At 47.5% G+C, this 23,673-nt stretch overlaps 2 protein-coding genes across 2 annotated transcripts; both read left to right on the forward strand.

Moving 5' to 3' along the window:
* Positions 1–6,123: 6,123 nt before the first annotated feature.
* Positions 6,124–20,139, forward strand: TSPAN16 (tetraspanin 16). The gene is given in 9 exon segments (XM_049707322.1): positions 6,124–6,216; positions 8,684–8,809; positions 12,402–12,557; positions 14,539–14,575; positions 14,578–14,595; positions 14,598–14,648; positions 17,069–17,208; positions 19,149–19,322; positions 20,092–20,139. Coding segments are annotated over 9 exon segments (843 nt in total).
* Positions 8,588–9,014, forward strand: LOC101284940 (40S ribosomal protein S26-like). The gene has a single exon (XM_012535827.3). The coding sequence runs from the start codon at positions 8,588–8,590 to the stop codon at positions 8,933–8,935; it is 348 nt and encodes a 115-aa protein (XP_012391281.1). The 3' UTR covers positions 8,936–9,014.
* Positions 20,140–23,673: the final 3,534 nt, after the last annotated feature.

Consider the following 23,673-nt stretch of genomic DNA (forward strand, 5'->3'; position numbering starts at 1 on the left):
CTTAAGTCATTTGGCCAATGAGGGGGGATTCTAGGATCTGAACAAACCAAATGTTAGGGCCCAATCCCCTGACCACAAGGCCTCCCTCAAGATTTCCCAACAAGTTCCATCTATCTGTCATTGTTTGGGGAAGATCAAAATGTTTCTGCTTTAATCCCACTCCTGGGCATATACCCAGAGAAAACCATAATTCGAAAAGATACATGCACCCCAATGTTCATTGCAGCGCTATTCACGATAGCTAGGACACGGAAGCAACCTAAATGTCCATTGACAGATGAATGGCTGAAGAAGATGCAGTACATATATACAACAGAATATCACTCAGCCATAAAAAAGAGTGAACTAATGCCATTTGCAGCAACATGGATGGATCTAGAGATTGTCATACTGAGTGAAGTAAGTCAGACATAGAAAGACAGATAACTTATGATATCGCTTACATGTGGAATCTAAAAAAAACGGTACACATTAACTTATTAACTTATTATAAGAAATACAGTCACAGATGTAGAAGACATCTACAAACATATTCTTATGGCAGGAGGGAGGTGGGGAGAAGCATAACTTGGGAGACTGGGATTGATATATACACACTACTATATATAAAATAGATAACTAATAAGGACCTGCTGTATAGCACAGGGAACTCTACTCAACACTCTGTAATGACCTATATGGGAAAAGAATCTATAAAAGAGTGGATATATGTATATGTATAACTGATTCACTTTGCTGTACACCTAACTAACACAACATTGTAAATAAGCTATATCCCAATAAAAATTATATAAGAAACCTGTTTCTGCTTTTATGGAGCTCAGTGGTTGATTTCTTATTTTTTTTAAATTAGGGTGAAATTCACATAACATCAAATTAACCACTTTAAAGTGTACAATTCTCTGCCATTTAGGACATTCACCATGCTGGGCAACCCCAACCCTATCTAGTTCCAAAACATTTTCATCACCCAAAAGGAAACCCTGTCCCCAGAAAGCGGTCAGTCCCATTCCCTCCTCCCCCAGCCCCCAGCAATGACAAATCTGCTTGTCTCTTTGGATTTGCCTATTCTAGACATCTCATATAAACAGTATCAGATAATACGTGGCCTTTTGGGTCTGGTTTCTTTCATTCAGCATGAGGTTTTGAAGGTTTATCCATGTTGTAGCATGTATCACAGCCTCATTCCTTTTTACGACTGAATAATATTACATTGTATGGCTAGATCACTGTTTGTTTAAATATTCATTCGGTCCATACACACGGCTCTGTACTTTATTTCTTCACTTCAGAGACCATCACTTGGAGCTCTTCTCATTTTGATCCCAAATTACCGTTGGTACGTCTGCCTTCATTTTCTCAGCTGCAGAATATTCCTTCATCTTAGCTCAGGCTACCAGAATGAAATAGCACAGTCTGGGTGGCTTAAAACAATTGGCATTTATTTTCTCACAGTTCTAGAGGCTGGAATCCAAAAATCAACCTGCCAGGGTTGGTTTCTGGTGAGGTCTCTCTCTCCCTGGATTGTAGATCAATATGAATTTCCGGGGGCGGGGGGTGGCACGGCACAGTTCACTCTGTTCATTCCTATGGTTGGACCATGCCATATTTAACCAGTCCCCCTGGGAAGGGCATTTAGGTTATTTCTAATCATTCGCCAACTCAAACTAGGCTTTAGAGCAAGTGCTGGCAAAACTACAGCCTACTACCTGTTTTTGTAAATAACATTTTGGCCATGTGGTCACGCCCATTCGTTTACATATATTTACATGTTGCTCATTTACATACTGTGTATGCTACAACAGCAGAGTGATGACTGAGAAATATTTATTCTCTGGCCCTTTCCAGAAAAGGTTTGTTAACTCCTGGTCTCTATGTGTTTGAATACATCTGTAGTAGAAATTCCTAGAGGGGGAAATCTCCCCCATCAACCCGTATACTTAAAAAAGTCCCATTTGCAGTTGTTACAGTCTCCCCTTGAGACATTACACAAAATCTCTGAAAGCTATTTATGAACTTTTCAGTAGAATGGGAACAACAGTCTTGGCCACCGTGCTGGGACCAGCCACCAGGTTAAGAAAGGAAATTATAACCCAAGACCCATACACTAAAAGTAGGAGGCCCTTGAGTGCTGCCTGCACCCACTGGCCTCGTGGCCATTTGTGCCTGAACTCTCACCAGGACCTCCAGTCCTCCCAGTCCTATGGGGTCAACATTCCTGACACACTCTGCTCTGTCTGGATCATTGCTTCCTGGGTGGTACTTTCTGGCTGAGTATTTTGAATATCAGCCAGAATCTTTTGGTGCTCCTTCATTTACTCCTCTCCTTTCATGAAGCTAAGACTTTGCTGGGCTGAAGGAGTAGAAATTCCAGATTTTTAAGTAGAGAGAAAGAGAACCTGGGAGAGTAGTGAGTCTCCCCTGTAGGACAGGGGCCTACCTGTCACATCCCAACCCACAGGGCCTCAGCACTCAGAGTGAGCACAAAGGCTCAAAAAATAAATCAGAATGTGAAAAAGATGAAACAAATGGAATTATAAAAACGGCTAAGCCAAACAAAAAAATCTCTAACAGTGAAACTGCTGTCTGCCTCCTTTTCAGTTGGCAGCAATGATTGTCACTATGATCCTCTACTGTCTTGTCAAAGATTTCACCCCATGATGCTATAACCTGGTGACACCCATACACCCATCCCTGTTGAGGGATGAGGTCTATGGACTGACTGGGAGGCCCAGAGCAAGGGAATGATGTCAAGGAAGTCGACCAGCCTCAGCATGAACAGGTACCTTTCCTTCCTGTGCTCCAGACATTTCTGTTGGATGGTGGATTCTGATTTGTCACCTCCTCCCTCAATGATTGTTACTAAAATAACTTAAACCATAAAATGCCTCTTTGTCAGGGATGGATCCAGGTTTTGTGGGGCCTACACATACAAATATATCAGTGCTACAAATTTTACATGAACAATAGACCTGCTGAAACTATCTCCTGAGTCCCTTGTTGTTGCTATTGATGACAAATACATCATTTTAGGGACAGTTCATAGACTAGTGTGGGCTATTGATATAAATATTGTGTGTGTTTAAGACTCTGTTTTCCTTTTATTTTTTTAGATTTTTAAATTCATTTTTTATTTTTTTTTATTTGACACTCCGTTTTCTTGGAGATCGTGCTTTTTTTTTTTTTTTTTTTTTTTTTTGTGGTTCACGGGCCTCTCACTGCTGTGGCCTCTCCCATTGCGGAGGACAGGCTCCTGACGCACAGGCTCAGCGGCCATGGCTCACGGGCCCAGCAGCTCCACGGCATGTGGGATCTTCCTGGACCGGGGCACGAACCAGTGTCCCCTGCATCAGCAGGCGGACTCTCAACCACTGCGCCACCAGGGAAGCCCGGAGATCGTGCTTTTTAAAAACTTCTCCTGGGGCTTCCCTGGTGGCGCAGTGGTTGAGAATCTGCCTGCCAATGCAGGCGACACGGGTTCGAACACTGGTCTGGGAAGATCCCACGTGCCGCAGAGCAACTAGGCCCGTGAGCCACAACTACTGAACCTGTGCGTCTGGAGCTTGTGCCCCGCAACGAGAGGCCGCGATAGTGTGAGGCCCGCGCACCGCGATGAAGAGTGGCCCCGGCTTGCCGCAACTAGAGAAAGCCCTCGCATGAAACGAAGACCCAACACAGCCAAAAATAATAAATAAATAAATAAATAAATAAAACTTCTCCTAAAACACACGGAAGGAGACCAAGCATGTGGAGAAATACGTTAGGACTCTCGACACACCTTAAGCCCTGTAATTAAGGAAATACTGGAGTGACGCTTCTTTTATTCTACAATGGTATTCCTCTTTTTAAAAAAATTATTTTATTTTATTATTTTTTGGCTGTATTGGATCCTCGTTGCTGCGCGCAGGCTTTCTCTCTAGTTGCGGCGAGCGGGGGCTACTCTTCGTTGCGGTGCGCGGGCTTCTCACTGTGGTGGCCTCTTTTGTTGGAAAGCACGGGCTTCAGCAGTTGTAGCACGTGGGCTCAGTAGATGTGGCTTGAGGGCTCTAGAGCGCAGGCTCAGTAGTTGTGGCACACGGGCTTAGTTGCTCCGCGGCATGTGGGATCCTCCCAGACCAGGGCTCAAACTCGTGTCCCCTGCATTGGCAGGCGGACTCTTAACCACTGCACCACCAGGGAAGCCCTACAATGGTATTTCAATGTCCTCTTAATCACTCTGTGGAGCCCCTTCGAGAGGTATTTTTCACTGTTTTCTAGAACCTTTGAACAGTTACTGATAAATTGCACTGGTTTTCTGCATGCTTTTTTTTTTTGGCCAAATGTCTTGAATTTGCCAGATCCCTGCACTATTCTGTCTCTCCGCATCAATTCAATGGGTGCGTATTGGGGGGGCTGGGGGTGGTTCTTGCCCCTCCATTTCCCCACACGCGAGGGCTGACCGGCGGCTCCGAGGAACGGAGACACATTTGGGTGTGTCTGACTGGGAGACGCCGGGGTCTGGGTGCACGTGCTTCCGCTGATGGCAGCCAGGGGGCGCGAGAGGCCGGGACCTGGGCCTCTGCCTCGCCTCGAAGCCGAGACGAGGCGGCCGCGGGGCGGGGCTGCCACGGGGCGGGGCTGCCGCTGGGGCGGGGCTGCCTCGGAGGTGGGGCTTCGGAGGGGCTCCTGACGCCTCCGTCATTGGGTCCTTCTTTTCACAGTTCCGCAATGGCTGTTAACTTTTGATGGGCGGCGCTCCACCGCGCCCCTACGTCCACATCACTCTCTGCCTCCCACTCTCCCCGCCGTTATCCGTCCTTCATTTTCCCGCCGTCCTTTATGCCACCCTTCCTGTCCTGCTTTGCTCCCGCTTTCTCGAATCCTTTGCGCGCCCATTTTCGGGCCCTCAGCCTCTATCTCTGAGGCTCCTTATTTCAAGTGACCTTTTAGAGAAAGATGTGGAAGGACACACTCCTAGCTGTGAACGTGACCTGTGGTCACGTTCAAATGAGACAACCACGCCTCCATGAACATCTTGCTTAGTTCTACATGTTCCAAGAAGCAGGCAGTTTTACAAACATTCATTAAATTAATTCAAGTGGAAAGTAATTTTTTTTCTTTGAGTTGTTCCCTGGGGATCACAGAAGAGCGTGAAAACCCTGAGCCCTCCAGGACCTGGCCACAGACATGCTCCAGCCTGGGGCTGGACAGAGGAGCCCAGAGTTGGACCTGGGCGGGTGGGGGCAGGGAGACAATGAGGGCTAGTGGCTGCAGAAGTTGGGCCTGGGGACCCTCAGTGCCCGCATGCATATTTTTTTGCCCTGAAATGCCCTCTGTGCCTCTGTTGTCATCAAGAAAGGCCCAGTGATCAATGACACATGAGCTTAAGGACTATATCTTCATCAGCTGTGGCCAAGCAAGCCTCAGATGCAGAAAGTACAGGCTTTCAGGTGGGAAGGGGTTGGAGGTTCCTACCTCTGTGTCACTCCTGGAGCTCCAAAGGCCAACCTTGGCCCTGCTTCCTGTGTGGCGTCGGGCAGTTACTTTGGCCTCTCTGAGCCCTGTGAGAAGGGTGAGCCAAGTGAGCTAACGTGTAGGCGGGGACTTGGGGAACATGATGGCTTGTAGCCAGATCCCTGCTTCATGGAACCTCTTCATTCACTCCACAGCGGTTTCTTGAGCACCACTGTGTACAAGGCTTTTGGAACAAAGCCATGAGTAGGACAGTCCAGGCTCCTGTCCACTCGGAGCCTCCAATCTAACGGTTGCATCAACCACACTAGTAGCCAGTGCTGAGCACTGTGCCCACAGGGCCCGGGTGGCATCTGGAGGGGTACCAGGGTGGCACACTGTGCCTCTTCTCCACCCCTGGTGTGGCTTATTTGGAGGGTGGAGGATGAGGAACCAGTAGGGCGCAGTTTGGGGCACCTGCTTCCCTGGCACTGGGAACCTTGCTCCAGCATCTGATTGTGATATGATAAAGGCTGTGACAGAAGAGGGGCAGCCTCTGGGACCCCTCCCCGGCAGAGGATCATGCAGCCAGGAGAGAGAGCGGTAGAGCAAGGCAGCTTTGGTGCCCCCGACCCCAGACCTCTACCATCTTGGGAAGCAGTATCCCAGAGGTTTAGGAAGATGCTGACTTAAATGGGCTCCCCAGTCTGGCCGACATGGCTGAAAAGGCACACTCCGTATTATTCCTTGAAGAAACTGTTATCTTTCTTCAACGGTGTTATGGCTGTAAGTATGTCACAACCTGGGCCCTGGGGATTTGCAGCCCTTCCTCCACAACCGGCTCGTTCAAAGACAGAAATAAGTTGATCCAAATTCACTGGCATCCGGATCTGTGGTCCCCAGGGAAACAGGAGGGATGTAGGGCAGACTGACAAGGAGAAGGACGCACTGGGAACAGGCGTAACCTCCATCGACCCAGAGCTGCTGAAATCAAGCAGAAGAGCGTGATCTGGGGGACCTGGGGTCCATGGCGGAAGAACTTGGCTCTAAAGAAAATCCTGCAGAAAGCTAAGCTGTTAAGGAAGGCAGGAGGGAATGGCTCTTCTCTCGGTCCTTTACGGTTTTCAAACCATTTTTTTCTTACTATAAAAGTAACCCAAAATATGCACTGCTAAAGAAGTAATTGCTTTTAATAGTAAAACAGTATGAGGAAAGGCCGCCAGGAAAGAGAAGGAAATTAACTATCACTCTTTACCTGTGGCTGTGTCATTTTGATGGGAATTAAACAAGATAATGCATTTAAAGGGCTGATACGTGTCATCAGAACATGGCTCAATAAATATCATCATTATATCCTTCCAGACTTTTCTATGTAACTTTTAAAAACAGCAAAACAAACATGGGATGCTAATGCTTTACAATCCTCATTTTTTTCTCTTTTAAAAAATTGTAAGTTTTTCATCCTTTTAAATAGACTTTTTTAAGAGCAGTTTTAGGTTCACAGCAAAATTGAGCAGAAAGTACAGAGATGTCCCATATAAGCCCTGCCCCTGCACACAGCCTCCCCTACTGTCAACATTCCCCATCAGAGTGGTACATTTGTTATAACGAACCTACACTGATATCATTAGAACCTAAAGTCTATAGTTTATATGAAGGTTCACTCTTGTACTTATTTATTTATTTTTTTGGCTGGGGTGCGTGGCATGCGGGATCTTAGTTCCCCGACCAGGGATTGAACTCGTGTCCCCCGCAATGGAAGAGTGGAGTCCTAACCACTGGATGGCCAGGAAATTCCTGGTGGTGTACATTCCATGGTTTTGACTAGCGTATCCACCATGTCAGCATCGCATGAGTAGTTTCACTGCCCTAAAAATCCTCCGTGTTCCACCCATCAGCCCTCTTTCCCCGCTAAGCCCTGGCAACCACTGATCCTTCTTCTGTCTCCATCGTTTTGCCTTTTCCAGAATGTCATATACTTGGAATCATACACCATGTAGCCTTTTCATATTGGCTTCTTCCACTCAGCAGTATGCCTGTAAGTTTCCTCTATGCTTTTTTCCTGGCTTGATAGCTCATTTGTTTTTAGTGCCAATATTCCATCGTCTGGATGTGCCACAGTTTATTTATCCATTCATATGCTGAAGCCCATCTTGGTGGCTTCCAAGTTTTGGCAATTATGGAGAAAGTTGCTAGAAACATCCATGTGCAGGTTTTTATGTGAACATGAGTTTTCAACTCCGTTAGATTAATACCCAAGGACGGTGACTGTTGACAATCTACTTTTTTTAAAAAAAATTTAGGCCTTAAAAATATTTTTCTGTATCAATAAACATTCTCCTACCACAGAAGTCAGCAAAGTACAGTCCTGTAAATAGATAGATAGATAAAATTTATTTGTAAATAAAATAAATTTGTTTATAGATTTTGTACAGCTGCTTTTCCACTACACTGGCTGTTTCATTTCAACCGAGACTGTATGGCCTGCGAAGCTCACAATATCGGGTGCTTTTGCAAAAAAATTTGCCACCCCCTGTCTTACAAGCATCATTTAACATAACCGTCTAGGGACTTCCCTGGTGGCGCAGTGGTTAAGAATCTGCCTGCCAATATAGGGGACATGGGTTTGATCCCTGGTCCGGGGAGATCCCATGTGCTGCAGACCAACTAAGCCCGTGCGCCACAACTACTGGGCCTGCTCTCTAGAGCCCATGAGCCACAACTACCGAGCCCGCGTGCCACAGCTACTGAAGTCCATGCACCTAGAGCCCGTGCTTCGCAACAAGAGAAGCCATCGCAATGAGAAGCCCACTCACTGCAACGAAGAGTAGCCCCTGCTCACCGCGACTAGAGAAAGCCCGCGTGCAGCAACGAAGACCCAACAGAACTAAAAAATAAATAAATTTATAAAATAAAAAATACTCTCTAGGATTCCATTGCGTGGCTGTACCATAATTTACCTACCCAATCTATGTTATTGGTTACTTCAGTTACTTCCAACATTTTGTCCTTAATGAACGTCCCTGTGCATCCTGGTTTTGAGGCTATTTTCCCTAGGTTTAATGTCTAGAAATGGAATTTCTAGGTAAAAGATTTTACCATAAAACCTTTAAGGTTTTAAATATGAATTGCAAAATGTCCTCCTGCCACGACTAAGATGACCAAGAAAAGAAGGAATACTGGTCGTGCCAAAAAGGGCCGCGGCCACGTGCGGCCTATTCACTGCACCAGCTGTGCCCGATGCGTGCCCAAGGATAAGGCCATTAAGAAGTTTGTCATTCGGAACATTGTAGAGGCCGCAGCCATCAGGGACATTCCTGAAGCGAGTGTTTTTGACGCCTATGTGCTTCCCAAGCTGTACGTGAAACTGCATTACTGCGTGAGTTGTGCCGTTCACAGCAAGGGAGTCAGGAATTGTTCTCGGGAAGCCCAGAAGGACCGAACACCTCCAGCCCTATTTAGACCTGCTGGTGCTGCCCCACGACCTCCACCAAAGCCCATGTGAGGAGCTAAGCCCTTAAAGGCTAAAGAAATACTGTTCCCTGGAAAGACAATAAAGTGGAAATTATATTTAAAAAAAAAAAGATATTGTGAGCTCACTCTTAGCTCGTTAGCCTTTTGTCGTGTTTTTTCGTGTGTGTGGTGTGAGGTAGGGGTCTGATTTTATTTTATTTTTTTCCCATTTGGTGACATACTGTTGCACTTACCAACTGGTCCATCCAGTCCTCCTCTGTCTATGCTAGTTTCCATTATGCTAAAGTCTGTTCTGTGTACACTGCTTTGTTCCATTGGCCCATGTGTATATCCCCCACTAACACAACACTATTGTAATTGCCATGCAGCACAAGTACATGTTCAGATACATGGGGTATGAATATTTCAAGCATGATCATGCAAATAGCATGTCACAGATTTTGCATGTCTTACTCATCCTCATATATAGCCTTGGCCAAATGTCTCCCCAGAGTCCAGCTCCGAGAGCCCCCATTCCCACTTCCCTTAAAATCTTGTCTGAGCTCATCATCCCACCCAAAGTTGAATCTGTATCCAGCATCTTTTGTTTTCCTTCCTCCACTGTGTTGCTGCAAAACTACAGCAATTTCAGTTTGGGGGTTTCAGGGAGATTCTTGCTCTAGCCATCTCCCAGAGCATAAACAGCCCCGACTGTTAAAGCAACCACCCTCACTTTCCTCCTCCCTGAATCTCCATCATCTCTCATTTTCTTTCTTTCTTTTTTATAAATTTATTTATTTTTGGCTGCGTTGGGTCTTCGTTGCTGCGCGTGGGCTTTTTCTAGTTGTAGCAAGTGGGGGCTACTCTTCATTGCAGTGCTTGGGCTTCTCATTGTGGTGGCTTCTCTCGTTGCGGAGCACAGGCTCTAGGCTTGTGGGCTTCAGTAGTTGTGGCTCGCAGGCTCTAGAACTCAGGCTCAGTAGTTGTGGTGAACAGACATAGTTGCTCTGCAACATGTGGGAATCTTCTCGGACTGGGGATTGAACCCTTGTTCCCTGTATTGGCAGGCAGATGCTTAACCACTGCGCAACCAGGGAAGTCCTCGTTTTCTTTCTTAATTACTTCAGCAAAGATTTATTGAATAGATGCTGTGTCTGCAAGATTTCGTTTTCTCTTCAGTAGAATGTGGACACGATTTTATCCATGTTTTAACTCGGAGGAATCAAAGAGTACTCTCTCTCACACCCCACGTCCAACCCACTGGCAAATCCGATCGACTTTACCCTCAGCGTCTGGTCCATCCAAAGCTGATGGCGTTGGGAGCCACGAAGGGTTCAGAGCAGAATCATGCCCTGACTCAGGTGCTCACAGGCGCCCTCTGGCGGCTATGGAGGGAACAGAGTGTAGGGGGGACACGGGTGGAGGGACTGTATTGGTCCAGATGGGAGATGGTGGGGGCTGGACTCGGTGGGGCCAGGAGGGGGTAAGAAGTGGGCAGATTCTGGATAGACTCTGAAGATGGAGCCAATAGGACTTGCCAACACCTGGATATCTGTCCTCTGGACGCTTCAGTCACCCAGAGGTTGGGAAATATTATTTTTCTTTTTAAAAAATATTTATTGAGCTTCGCTGGTGGCGCAGTGGTTGAGAGTCCACCTGCTGATGCAGGGGACACGGGTTCGTGCCCCGGTCCGGGAAGATCCCACATGCCGCGGAGCGGCTGGGCCCGTGAGCCATGGCCACTGAGGCTGCCCGTCCGGAGCCTGTGCTCCTCAACAGGAGAGGCCACAAGAGTGAGAGGCCCGCATACCGCTAAAAAAAAAGAAAATTATTTACTTGGTTGCGCCAGGTCTTAGTTGCGGCTGGTGGGCTCTCTTTTTTGTTGTTTTTTTTTTGGTGGGCTCTTTAGTTGTGGCAGGCAGGCTCCTTACTTGTGGCATACAAACTCTAAGTTGTGGCATGCATGTGGGATCTAGTTCCCTGACCAGGGATGAACCCAGGCCCCCTGTATTGGGAGTGCAGAGTCTTAACCACTGAACCACCAGGGAAGTCCCGGGAAATATTATTTTTAAATTATTTTTGGTCACGCAGTGGCAGCGTGCGAGATCTTAGTTCCCCAAACAGGGATCGAACCCAGGCCCCCAGCGGTGGAAGCACAGATTCCTAAACACTGGACCGCCAGGGAATTCCCAGGAAGTACTAATATGAATAGGAATTCTCAGAATCTGATACAGGAGCCGCATGTCTGCGGTCTCACAACTGCCTTCATGTTTCTCCCCGTCGACTGTGGGGACCCCGATGTGTATCCACTGTGCTTTCCTGCCTCTCTGTGTCAAGGCCAGATAAGCCCAGCCATCGGCTGGTCTGGCAACTCAAAGCCTCAATTATCAAAGAGATTTTAATGATAATGATAATAATAATAGGTATAGATAGAAATAGATGAAAGGGGAGACAGGAGCTGACCTTCCTTTGACCTTCCCCCCCCAATCTGGTCTCTAGAAGCTCCCCAGAACCCACTGAGACCCCCCTGAGCTGGTCCCACCCCTCCGTTGTGCAGATGGGGAAACTGAGGCTCAGGAGGGAAGCAGCTTTTCCTCGATGGATAACTTGAAGTCCCCCCTCCCCCGCTTACAGCATTTCCCACTGTTTCCCACCAGGCATGTGAATTTCATCGGAAACATGAGGCATTCTCCCCTGGCCCCCACCCTCCTCTCATCCGGTATCTCCCCTTCAGTCTGGTCACCCCTCCCCGCAATCTGTATTTCTGAGGTTTCTTGGCCCTTCCTCTGTTTTTCGTTTTGCTTTGTTTTGTTTTTGTTGACCTTGCAGCACGGCTTTAGGGATCTTAGTGCCCCGACCAGGGATCGAACGGGGCCCTCGGCAGTGAAAGCACTGAGTTCTAACCACTGGACCACCAGGGAATTCCCTCCTGCCTCTGTTTGGTGCCCCGCACTGTCCCTCCTGCCCTTCCGTCGGCTGCTGCTGTCTGCACACACCGCTGGAAGTCGCCTCTTAAGCCTCCCAGACTCTCAGAAAGTGGTGGCCGTGAAATGGGGTTCCAGCTATTTTTTTTAAAATGAATTTATTTATTCGTTTTTTGGCTGCGTTGGGTCTTCGTTGCTGTGGGGGCTTTGTCTAGTTGCGGCGAGCGAGGGCTACTCTTCGTTGCGGTGCACGGGCTTCTCACTGCGGTGGCTTCTCTTGTTGCAGAGCATGGGCTCTAAGCACGTGGGCTTCAGTCCTTGGGGCACGCAGCCTCAGTAGTTGTGGTGCACGGGCTTAGTTGCTCCGTGGCACGTGGGATCCTCCCTGACCAGGGCTCGAACCCGTGTCCCCTGAATTAGCAGACGGATTCTTAACCACTGCGCCACCAGGGAAGTCCCTCCAGCTATTACTGATAGCTCCTAAGAATATCCCACTGCCAGCATCCTGGACAACATTCAGGAATGCGACACCTGGAAGAAATAAAATAACACCCCCACCCCCCTCCCCCCGGCGTGTGTTCTTTCAAAATGGAGAGGCCACGGTGGCCTGGGGATGGGGTGGAAGGACTCTCAGCAGGCTCCCACCCCCCCGACTCCCCACCCTGTGTCTTCCCGTGTTTCTCGGTCATGGTCATCATTCTCATCGTGGAAATCACTGTCGCCACAGTGGTCCTTGCCTTCTTCCCGATTGTAAGTACAGCTCGGCTTCTCTCACTCTGCATTAGAAATAAACAGAATCAATAGAAGCCCTGCCCCTCCCCCCGGGAGGCTCCCACACTCGCCAGGATCCGGTGATGGTGGGAGACTAGTCTCCAGAGATAGGGCGAAAAGCCGGAAACCTCAGCCCTGCCTTCAAAGCCTCCCCTCAAGAAACTGCGGAGTGAATTGGACCACCTCTCATTTGGGGGAGTAATGGGAAGTAATTGCTGGGGGAGGAATGGGAAGTAATTGCTGGAGGAGTAATGGGAAAAGCTGTGAAGTTTCTTGGGGTTTTGAAATGAGTTCAAAATAGAGGGCTATTCAGCAATATCTATCAAAATGAAAAAGCACGGACACTTTGACCCAACCATCTGGTCCCTAGGAATTATCCAAGGATATGCTTGGGGCGGGGGGAGTTTATAATGTATAATAATCCACACAAGGGAGTCTGATGCAGCTGGAAAGAAGGAAGGAGGAGGCTCTATATGCAGGAGATGGTACATTCTCCAGGACATAGTGCTGTCCCCGTTTGCGTCCCCCCAGAGGCTCACCCTGAGAAAAGGATCTGAAGGCTCATGGTTTATTTGAGAGGTGATCCCAAGAAGCACCTGTTGGGGACAGGGGCAGTGAGGCAGGGAAGGGAATGTAGCCCCTAAAAGCTGACACTGTGGGGCTTCCCTGGTGGCGCAGTGGTTGAGAGTCCGCCTGCCGATGCAGGGGACACGGGTTCGTGCCCCGGTCCGGGAAGATCCCACGTGCCGCGGAGCGGCTGGGCCCGTGAGCCATGGCCGTTGAGCCTGCGCGTCCGGAGCCTGTGCTCCGCAACGGGAGAGGCCACAACAGTGAGAGGCCCGCGTACCGCAAAAAAAAAAAAAAAAAGCTGACACTCTGTGCAACTGGGCTGTCCTGGTGGGGGATGTCGGGGACGCAGCAAGGAGCACGCCATCTATTTTCTCCACCCAAGCGACTGGGGAGCTGCAGTATTAATCCAACACCTCCCATCAGTCAGTGCTTAAGGGCTGCTCCCAGGGCGCATGCGTGCGGAGAGGCCACTGCAAGAACCTCGGTTGCTGGGGGCTTCCCTGGGGGTCCAGAGGTTAAGACTCGGAGCTTCGACTGCAGGGGGCGCGGGTTCCATTAGTGTTCAGGGAACGAAGATCTTGAATGCCGCAAGGCGCGGCCAAAAAGTTAAAAAAAAAAAAAAAAAAATAGAACCTCGGTTGCTGGCAGCGGGAAGCCGGGCTCCGCGGCACAGAAATAAGAGAAGCCACCGGGATTTGAGCAGGGCACCGAGAGCCACTGCTACTCGTGTTGCGAACAGCCGGATGCAGAACAATGAGAATAGAATAAAGCAAGGGGGACAATAATGAGGATATACTTTGCTTTGACACACATAGCATACGTCTTTGGAGACACTGGAAACCATGACAGTCGAGGTGGTGAAGTGGGAGAAACTTGTCGGCTGGGAGAAAAAAGTGGGAGGGAGACTTTTCATGGTTTACCCTTCTGTGATTTGTGAATTTTGAGCCGTGTGACGATTTCACCTCTTTGGGGAAAAAATGGTTTTAATTTAGACCTCTATTTAAAAAATAGAAAATTAAAGTTGCCCCTTTTGTGCAGAGAGAAATTCAGTTGCTGAAGATGATATTCAAGTCCCTCATCGAGTTGCAGCCATAACGGGGGCGTAGCAGGCGTGTGGGCGATTCAAAAGAGCAGATGATTCAAAGCCGTTTGTGAGTTTGGATACAACCAGATGTGCTGGGCTCCAGACCCACGCTCTACCCTGTGTCCCTCTCTCGGGGGCGATGGTAGCCTGAGTTCGTCCTCCTCCAGCGCAGACCCATGGCTGGGGGAGGGGCCATGAAGGAAGCAGAAGGGAAGCCCCCACCTCCCTCCTGAGTCCCCAAGAAACCTCACCAAATGGGGCACCTTGCTGTTTTCTGTGCTCACCGCTCCCTGTTTCATCTCTGAGGTTAGAGAAGTGGCCTTGGAGCACAACTTTGTGACCCTGAGAATTACAGAGGTTACAACAGCCGGATGACTATTCCCTGGAATGGAATTTGGTCATGGAGAAGATGAGATTCACATCCTTTTGTTTTGTTTGTTTAATTTATTTTTATTGTAGTAAAAGATATATAACATAAGTGTATCGTCTTACCATTTTTAAGTGTCCAGTTCAGTGGCATTAAGCACTTTCCTATGGTTGTGCAACCATCACCACCCTGCATCCCCAGAACTGAAACTCTGTCCCCATTAAACACTAAGCCTCCTTCTTCCAACCCCCCGTACCCACCATCCTACATTCTACCATTCTCTAGGAATTCGACTCCTCTAGGGACCTCATATAAGTGGAATCACACAGTATTTGTCTTTTTGTGTCTGGCGTTTTTCACTTAGCATCCTCAAGGTTCATTCGTGTTGTAGCACGAATTTCCTTCCTTTTCAGGGCCGAATAATATTCCATTGTATGGATGGACCACATTTTATTTATCCCTTCCTCTGTCAATGGATACTTGGGTTGCTTCTACCTTTTGGCTATCGTGAGCCATGCTGCTGTGAACGTGGGTGTACAGATATCTCTTCGAGTCCCTGTTTTCAGTTCTTTTCGGTATATACCCAGAAACGGAACTGCTGGATCATCTGATAATTCTATGTTTAATTTGGGGGGGAATTTTCGTACTGTTTTCCACAGCAGCTGCACCGTTTTACATTCCCATCCGCAATGAAGGCACAAGCGTTCCAGTTTCTCCACATCCTTATCACCACTTGTTATTTTCTGTTTTTGTTTTTTGATAGTAGCCATTCTCATGGGTGTGAGGTGGTGAGACTTATATCTTGAGTCTTGGTGTTTAAGGAGCAAGACTGGCCTCCATGTGTCATCTAAGCTCTTGAGGCAGATGGTTGAGAAGGACCTTTGAGGCGAGGGAGGGTGTGGAATGGAAAAGCCATTGCCTGTTTCTAGGAGTGTTTTCCATCTGAGTCTGGGGCCCAAGAACTGCTATGGGGTCAAATTCAGGCTTGGGAGGGGGCACACTATGGGTAGGAGACTTGCCTGCATCCCCGTTTTGGCTTCTGAAGCTTGAGGTGGTAGAAAGTACTTCTCATTCATTCATCTAGTCCTTCCACTAATCTTTTTTTTAAAAATTTAAGTATAGTTTCTTAAAATATTTTTAAAATATTTATTTGATTGTGCTGGGTCTTAGTTGCAGCAGGCAGGCTCCTTCGTTGTGGCTTACCGGCTCCTTAGTTGAGGCACACGGGCTCCTTAGTTGTGGCATGCGAACTCTTAGTTGCGGCATGCATGTGGGATCTAGTTCCCTGACAAGGGATCGAAAACAGACCCTCTGCATTGGGAGTGTGGGGTCCTAACCACTGCGCCACCAGGGAAGTCCCTATGCCACAGCTTCTTTATCCGTTCCTCTGTTGATGGACCTTTAGGTTGCTGTCCTTCCACGAGTCTTTATTGAACACCTACTATGTGCTGGGCACTGTTCAGGGGTCTGGGGACAAAGCAGGGCACAAAACAAAATCCTTGCCCTGTGTTGCTGACACTCGAGTAGGGAGATGGAGAAAAAAACTCTAAGTAAACATTGGTGGCAGGGATGGTAAGTGCCATGAAAAAGAAAGCAAGGCAGGGAAAGGGCAGAGAGAGTCAGGATTTTGTTTACTTGTAGGTGCTATTAGTCACCTATTTTCAGCACACAGTGGGATGGCCTGTCCTAGCCTTTTTGTAGTTAGTTGGGGATCATGTGATGAGTTCTGGCCAATGAGCTGGGAGGAGAAGTGATGTGAGTCACTTCCTGGCCAAATTATTTAATTACCAGTGTAGGGCCCTCTGGACCTTTCTTTCTTATTTCCACAATAGTGGAATCATCTGGATGGTGGCTGCTTCACAAGCCTGAGTCCCTGAGAGACTTTGATAAATGGAGTTCCCCTGCCAGGTTGGTATGAGCATGTAGTGTGAGACAAACTGCTGAAATTGAAGGGCTGTTTGTTACGCAGCATCACTTAGCCTGGCCTGACTGATACAGGGCTGGTGGCAGGCCTTCCTGAGGAAGAACACTTGAACAGAGACCTGAATGAAGTGAGAGAGGGAGCCGTGCAGACATCTGATAGAACAGCATTCCAAAAAGAGGGAACAGCCATTTAAGGCAGCAAGGCTGATGCTTACTAAGTGTGTTTAAGAAACAGAGAGGAGATCGGTGTGGAGCTGAGTGAGTTCAAGAGAGAGCAGGGAGATGAGGACCTGAAGGTGACAGGGCAGATCATGCAGGGCCTTGTGGGCCACGGTGAGGAGTTCAGCTTTTACTCCCAAGTAAGATGACAGCCATGGAGGATGCTAAGCCATGATGGGGTGGGGAAAGGGAGGCATTTAGCGCAGGCATTGGGATATTGTGACTACTCTAAACAGTAGCCATGGTGACCATGATTTCTAGTGTTTTATTATTTTGAAATTTGAAAGGGAGTCTTCAAGCGTTTATTCTCTTCTCTGCAGCTAAAGGGCTGTGGCATGAAGGGCTACACAGATTTTCCATCCTTCGAAAGGATGACTGGCCACACCTACCCCAGGGGCTGCTATAAATCTATCGGGACCGTGGCCTGCGACGGGCACAACGTGTCTGCAGGTGTCATCCACCAGGAAGTAACTTGACATTTTGTTAGGTGTCTAGGTAGACCCCCAGGGCTGGGGACTTTTATGAAAATTGCATTTTTGCAGGAATCCCAGCGATGTTGACCACAATTTCAGCTCATTTCGACCACACAGCCTAGAGTTACCATCCCCATTTCACAGATGGGGAAACTGAGGCTGGGGAGGAGAGTGGTTCAAGGTCACATGGCTTTGGTAGAACCGGGATTTGATCCATGTTCGCCTGTGTCCATTGCCTGGGTCACACTGCCTGCCTCACAGAGAAATGAAATTGCAGCAATAATGGTGGAAAATGATTGTTCTGTAGATAGTGATGGCTGCTACATGACTGGGTACTCATTCAGTGAATTCAGTCTCCATCGCACCCCTTGAGGTGGGGACTGCCCTTCTCCCATTTTACAGATGAGGAGACTGAGGCACAGAGAGGTTCCCATAGCCAGGGAGGGGTGGAGCTGGGCTTCAAACCCCAGCCCTAGCTTCCCCACCCCTAACTTCTGCTGCAGGGGAATAAACACATGGGTCTTCCTTGAGAAATAAGAGTCATTCCTTAATTCATCCCTTCACGCTGAATGTCTCTTGCTGGGTGAATTGGCCAGAGTGAGTCCCAGGCTAGGGCCTCAGAGAGGGACGTGGCACCACACAGTGACCCACTGTGCCCTGTACAACCTGCCTGTCAACCTCCCACTCACCCCCTCACTCATTCCACTCTAGCCACACTGACCTCCACACTGCTGCACAAATACAACAGGCACATGCTTGCCTCAGGGCCTTTGCATAGGCTGTATTTTTTTTTTTTGGCCTTGCAGCTTGGCTTGCAGGATCTTAGTTCCCTGACCCAAGACTGAACCCGAGCCCCTCGACAATGAAATCACCAAGTCCTAGCTACTGGACTGCCAGGGAATTCCCATGTTCTTTCAGCCTGGAATGCTCTTCCCCTAAATGTTTTCCTACCTCATCTCTTTCAAGTCTGTGCACAGTTGTCACTTCCTCAGTGAGGCTGTTCCTGAACCCCTATCTATGAAACGATGCCCCCCATTCACCATCATACTCCATCTCCTTACCCTGCGTTAGTGTGCCCAGCGCTTAATCACCACCTGACAAAGTCATTGCTGTACCTGCTTATTTTATTACTTGTTTTTCCCACTCAACTGTTAGCCCCACCAAGGCAGGAATGTTTTCTCTTTTGTACATTGCTGGGTTCCCAGTGCCCGTTTCAGTGCCCAGCACACAGTGGACACTTAAAAAAAGCCTATTAAATGAAAGGGGGCACTGAGCCCTTTGAATTCAAGACAACTCCAGCTTCCAGAAGAAAGGGGAGTATCTCAGTGGCTGCAGGAAGGGAAGGGAAGGTCCCATCACCTGCAGGTGGCTGTTCTGCTCATTCACTGTGCCTGTTCTCTTAATCTGTCTGAGCTTCAGTTCCTTCACCTATAAAACAGAGAAAAGACTAGTACCCACTTTATGGGATTATAGTGAGAAAATACATGAAAATGGCGAGAAGGTGCTGGATACTTGTTAGCCCTTTTGTTCATATGTAAAGAGGACTTAGATGTAACTAATGGTTACTGAATGCCGGTTATGTATCAGGCCACTGCTGTGTACTTCATGTAGATTCTTTCTTTTAATCCTCACAAAAATCTTGTGAGGCAGATCCTATTCGTCCCATTTACAGCTGGGGAAACTGAGGCACAGAGAGGTGTAGTGACTTCTCCAAGGTCACACAGCTAGCAATAACTTGGGACATCTGATCATATTCTTTTTTTAAAATATATTTTTAAAATTTATTTATTTATTTAAGTTTTGGCTGCGTTGGGTCTTAGTTGCAGCACGCGGGCTTAGTTGCCCCTTGGCATGTGGGATCTTAGTGTTGATGGGGACTTGGAATCCAGGAGTCCCTAACAAGGTTCCGTCTGCTTTGATGTTTGTATCTGCAGGGCTGTTTCCCTAAGCTCCTGAAAATAACCAAGACTCAGAGCATCAACCTGAGTGGAGGCTCTCTGGGGGCGGCAGTGATACAGGTAAGGTCCAGCTCCTCTGGGACACACCAGGCTCTTTTGTTGAGCACCTACTGTGTGCCAAGCACTGTTAGGGACACCGGGGACAGAGCAGCGAGAAAAGACAAAATCCCTTTTGGGACTTCCCTGGCCGTCCAGTGGTTAAGACTCCGTGCTCCCAATGCAGGGGCCACGGATTTGATCCTTGGTTGGGGAATTAAGATCCCGTATGCTGCAGGGCATGGCCCCCAAAAATAATATATATATATAATAATAAAGACAAAATCCCTACCATGGTGGAGCTGACATTCAGTGGGGGGGATGGATGATCATTTCAGTTTAAGATACCAGCTGGGAAGGAAGTAAAAGAGGGTGACAGGATAGGTAAGGGAATCAGGGATGGCCTCCCTGGTGACATTTGACCAGTGACTGGAGGAGGTGAGGAAAAGCCATGTGTGTATATGGGAGTTGACAGAGGGAAGAGCTGGTGCAAAAGCACTGAGGCAGCAATAAGCATGGCTTTCTCAAGGACCAGCAGAGAGGCCCCTGTGGCTGGGCAGGGTGAGTGAGGAGGATGGTAGGGGGAGACGAGGGCAAGGCCTTGTGGGCTACAGAGGGGCGTGGCTTTTATTCTGAGTGTGATAGAAAGCCATTAGAAGGGTGTTAACATTCACTTTGTCACTCTACAAACCTTACTGAGCACCTACTGAGTCCAGGCACTGCTGTAGGCACTGGGGATACAACAATAAACTAAACAGACAAAAATCCCTGCTCTCATGGGGATGACATTCTAATCAGCAGGGAGAAACAAAAAATATGATTTTTTTTTTTTTTTTTTTTTGGCTGTGCTGGGCGGCTTACGGGATCTCAGTTCCCCAACCAGGGATTGAACCTGGGTCACAGCGTGAAAGTGCTGAATCATAACCACTAGACCACCAGGGAACTCCCAAAATATGGTTTTGTTAAATTAGAAAATTTATTGCATGATAGTGATAAGAGTTAAGGAGAAATATAAAACTGGGAAGAAGATAGAGGAGGTAATTTTAAGCAGGGTGATTTCGTTACCGTTTACCTATAAAGGGGGCAAGGCATGAAGGTGCTGGGGGCCTCAGACCTAATTCAGGTGAAGTAAAACTTACTCCAGGGATATGCCCTGTCCACCCAGCTAATGAGTCTGGCTTACACTTATGTGGTAGGAGACCTGTGTGGGAAAGTGCTGGGGCTCTGAACTCCAGCCCTGGTCATGTCACTCACTAGCTCTCTGACAGAGCATCAGGACCATGGCCTCCCTCATTTGTAAAATGGACTGCCCAATTGTTGTGAGTCATTCATGAGGGGCAGTATGTCAGAGGCTTTGCACAATGCCCTACCCACAGAAAGCATGAAGTGATTGTGGGAAGTTATTGTCATTAAGTCTAGGGAGGTCCTGCCCAAAGCAAGGATCACAGGAAGGCAGTGGCTGAAAGGTGATAAGGTCTCATGCACCAGTAGAGATGCTCAAAGACTACTCATTATAGCAACACTATTCTCATTCCTGAGCCTTGTCTGAGGGGGAATCTTTGCTCAGAGCCCAGCCCAGATAGGCCCCAGGGAGAAAAGAATGAACATGAACTTGGGAAGTAAACGGAAGTTGTTTTCAATTCAACTGGTCTTGACTTTTTACACCATCCAGATTGTAAAAACAGAATGAAATATGATTTGTAATACACAGAACGGATAAAGCAATAAATAATGGCAGAATATTGCTCAACTTTAATAAGTCAGGTTTCCCTTTTTTTTTTTTTTTTAAAGAAGATGTTGGGGGTAGGAGTTTATTAATTAATTAATTTATTTTTGGCTGTGCTGGGTCTTCGTTTCTGTGCGAGGGCCTTCTCTAGTTGTGGCGAGCGGGGACCACTCTTCATCGCGGTGCGCGGGCCTCTCACTGTCACGGCCTCTCTTGTTGTGGAGCACAGGCTCCAGACGTGCAGGCTCAGTAGTTGTGGCTCACGGGCCTAGTTGCTCCGCGGCATGTGGGATCCTCCCAGCCTGGGGCTCGAACCTGTGTCCCCTGCATTAGCAGGCAGATTCTCAACCACTGCGCCAGCAGGGAAGCCCCCAGGTTTCCCTTTTGAAAAAGAGAAAATTCTCATCCCAAACACTAGCCTAAGCAAGCAGGGGCTTCAGTGGCTGCACACAACAAAGACTTTGTGGAATTAGTTCCAGAGAGTCACTGAACAAGCAAACAGCAGCAGCAACAAGCACAACCAGCAACACAGAAAACCCTGGGGAGTAGGGGGAAGGGAGATCAAAGTTACCACATTATATTTTGTAAATGTCCAGTTTGCAACAAAAAAATTACAAAGAAACAAAATGCAAAGAAGCAAAAAAAGTGTGGCCAGTGTACAGGAAAAAACCCATCAGTCAATAGAAACTGTCCTTGAGAAAACCCAGATGTTGGCTTTACTAGACAAATACTTTAAATTAGGTATTATATATATGTTCAAAGAATTAAAGGAGACTCTCTAAAGAACTAAAGAAAAGTATGAGAATGATGTTTCATCAAATAGAAAAGATTAACAGAGACAGAAATGAGTTTTTAAAAGGAAGCAAATAGAGGGCTTCCCTGGTGGCACAGTGGTTAAGAATCCGCCTGCCAATCCATGGGACACGGGTTCGAGCCCTGGTCTGGGAAGATCCCACATGCCGCGGAGCAACTAAGCCCGTGCGCCACAACTACTGAAGCCCATGCGCCTAGAGCCCGTGCTCTGCAACAAGAGAAGCCACAGCAACGAGAAGCCCGCGCACCACAACAAAGAGTGGCCGCTGCTCACGGTAACTGGAGAAATCCCACGTGCAGCAACGAAGACCCAATGCAGCCAAAAATAAAATAAATACATTTATATTTAAAAAAAAGGAAGCAAATAGAAATTCTGGAGTTGAAGTGTACAAAAATTGAAATGGAAAATTCGGTAGAATGGCCCAGCAACTGATTTTAGCTGGCAGGAGAAAGAATCAGTGAACTTGAAGATGAGTCAATTGAGATTATTCATTTGAGGAACAGAAAGAAAAAAGAATGAAGAAAAATGAACAGAGCCTCAGAGACATGTGTGACAATCAAGAGTACATACATATGTGCAATGGGATTCCAGAACAGGAGGAGGGAAAGAAAAAGACAAAAAGGATACTTGAAGAAACAATGGCCCCAAACTCCCCAAATTTGATGCAAAACATGGATCTATGCATCCAAGAAGCTCAATGACTCCAAGCAGTATAAACTCAAAGAGATCTATGTCTCAATATTGTATAATCAAACTGTAAAAAGAAAAAGATGAAGAGAGACTCTTGAAAGCATCAAGATGGAAGCAACTCATCATGTACAACAGTGGTCCCCAACGTTTTTGGCACCAGGGACTGGTTTCATGGAAGACAATTTTTCCACGGACTGGGGGCAGGGATGTTTCAGGCAGTAATGTGAGCGATGGGGGGGGGAAGGTTCAGGCGGTAATGCAAGTGATGGGTCAGGTGATAATGTGATGGTTCAGGCAATAATGCGAGCTATGGTTCAGGTGGTAATGCGAGCGATGGGGAGTGGCAGATAAAGCTTTGCTCGCTCTCCTGCTGCTCACCTCCTGCTGTGCAGCCTGGTTCCTAACAGGTCCGCAGCCTGGGGGTTGGGGACCCCAATGTACAAAGTATCTTCAATAAAATTAATAGCTATTATCTCATCAGAAATCATGGATGCCAAAAGAAATGGGATGACATATTCAGAGGCTGAAAGAAAAAAAAGTGTCAACTAAGAATTCTGTATCCAGCAAAACTATCCATCACAAATGAAGGAGAAATTAAGATATTCCCAGATAAACAAAAACCAAGAGAATGAATTACAAACAGACCTGTAAGACCTACAAGAAACACTAAAAGGAGTTGTTCAGATTCAAATGAGAGGACAGAAAACACCAATTTGAATCCACATGAAGGAATAAAGAGCACTGATAAAGATTACATAGATAAATATAAAAAAAGTATACATTTAAATTTTTTTAAAAAACTAGACTTCCCTGGTGACACAGTGGTTAAGTATCTGCCTGCCAATGCAGGAGACAGGGGTTCAAGCCCTGGTCCAGGAAGATCCCACATACTGCGGAGCCTCTGTGCCACAACTACTGAGCCTGCGCTCTAGAGCTCACGCTCTGCAACAAGAGAAGCCACCATGATGAGAAGCCCGTGCACCAAAACAAAGAGTAGCCCCCACTCACCGCAACTAGAGAAAGCCTGTGCACAGCAACCAAAACCCAACACAGCCAAAAATAAATAAATAAAATAATAAATTTATATAAAAAAGCTATTCTTCTCCTACCTCATTTACAAGACAATTGTATAAGGCAATAGCCATAAAACTGTGTTGACAGGGCTTCCCTAGTGGCGCAGTGATTAGGAATCTTCCTGCTAATGCAGGGGACATGGGTTCGAGCCCCGGTCTGGG

This window comes from Orcinus orca, chromosome 3, assembly GCF_937001465.1.
Source record: "Orcinus orca chromosome 3, mOrcOrc1.1, whole genome shotgun sequence".
In the NCBI taxonomy this organism is placed as follows: Eukaryota; Metazoa; Chordata; class Mammalia; order Artiodactyla; family Delphinidae; genus Orcinus; species Orcinus orca.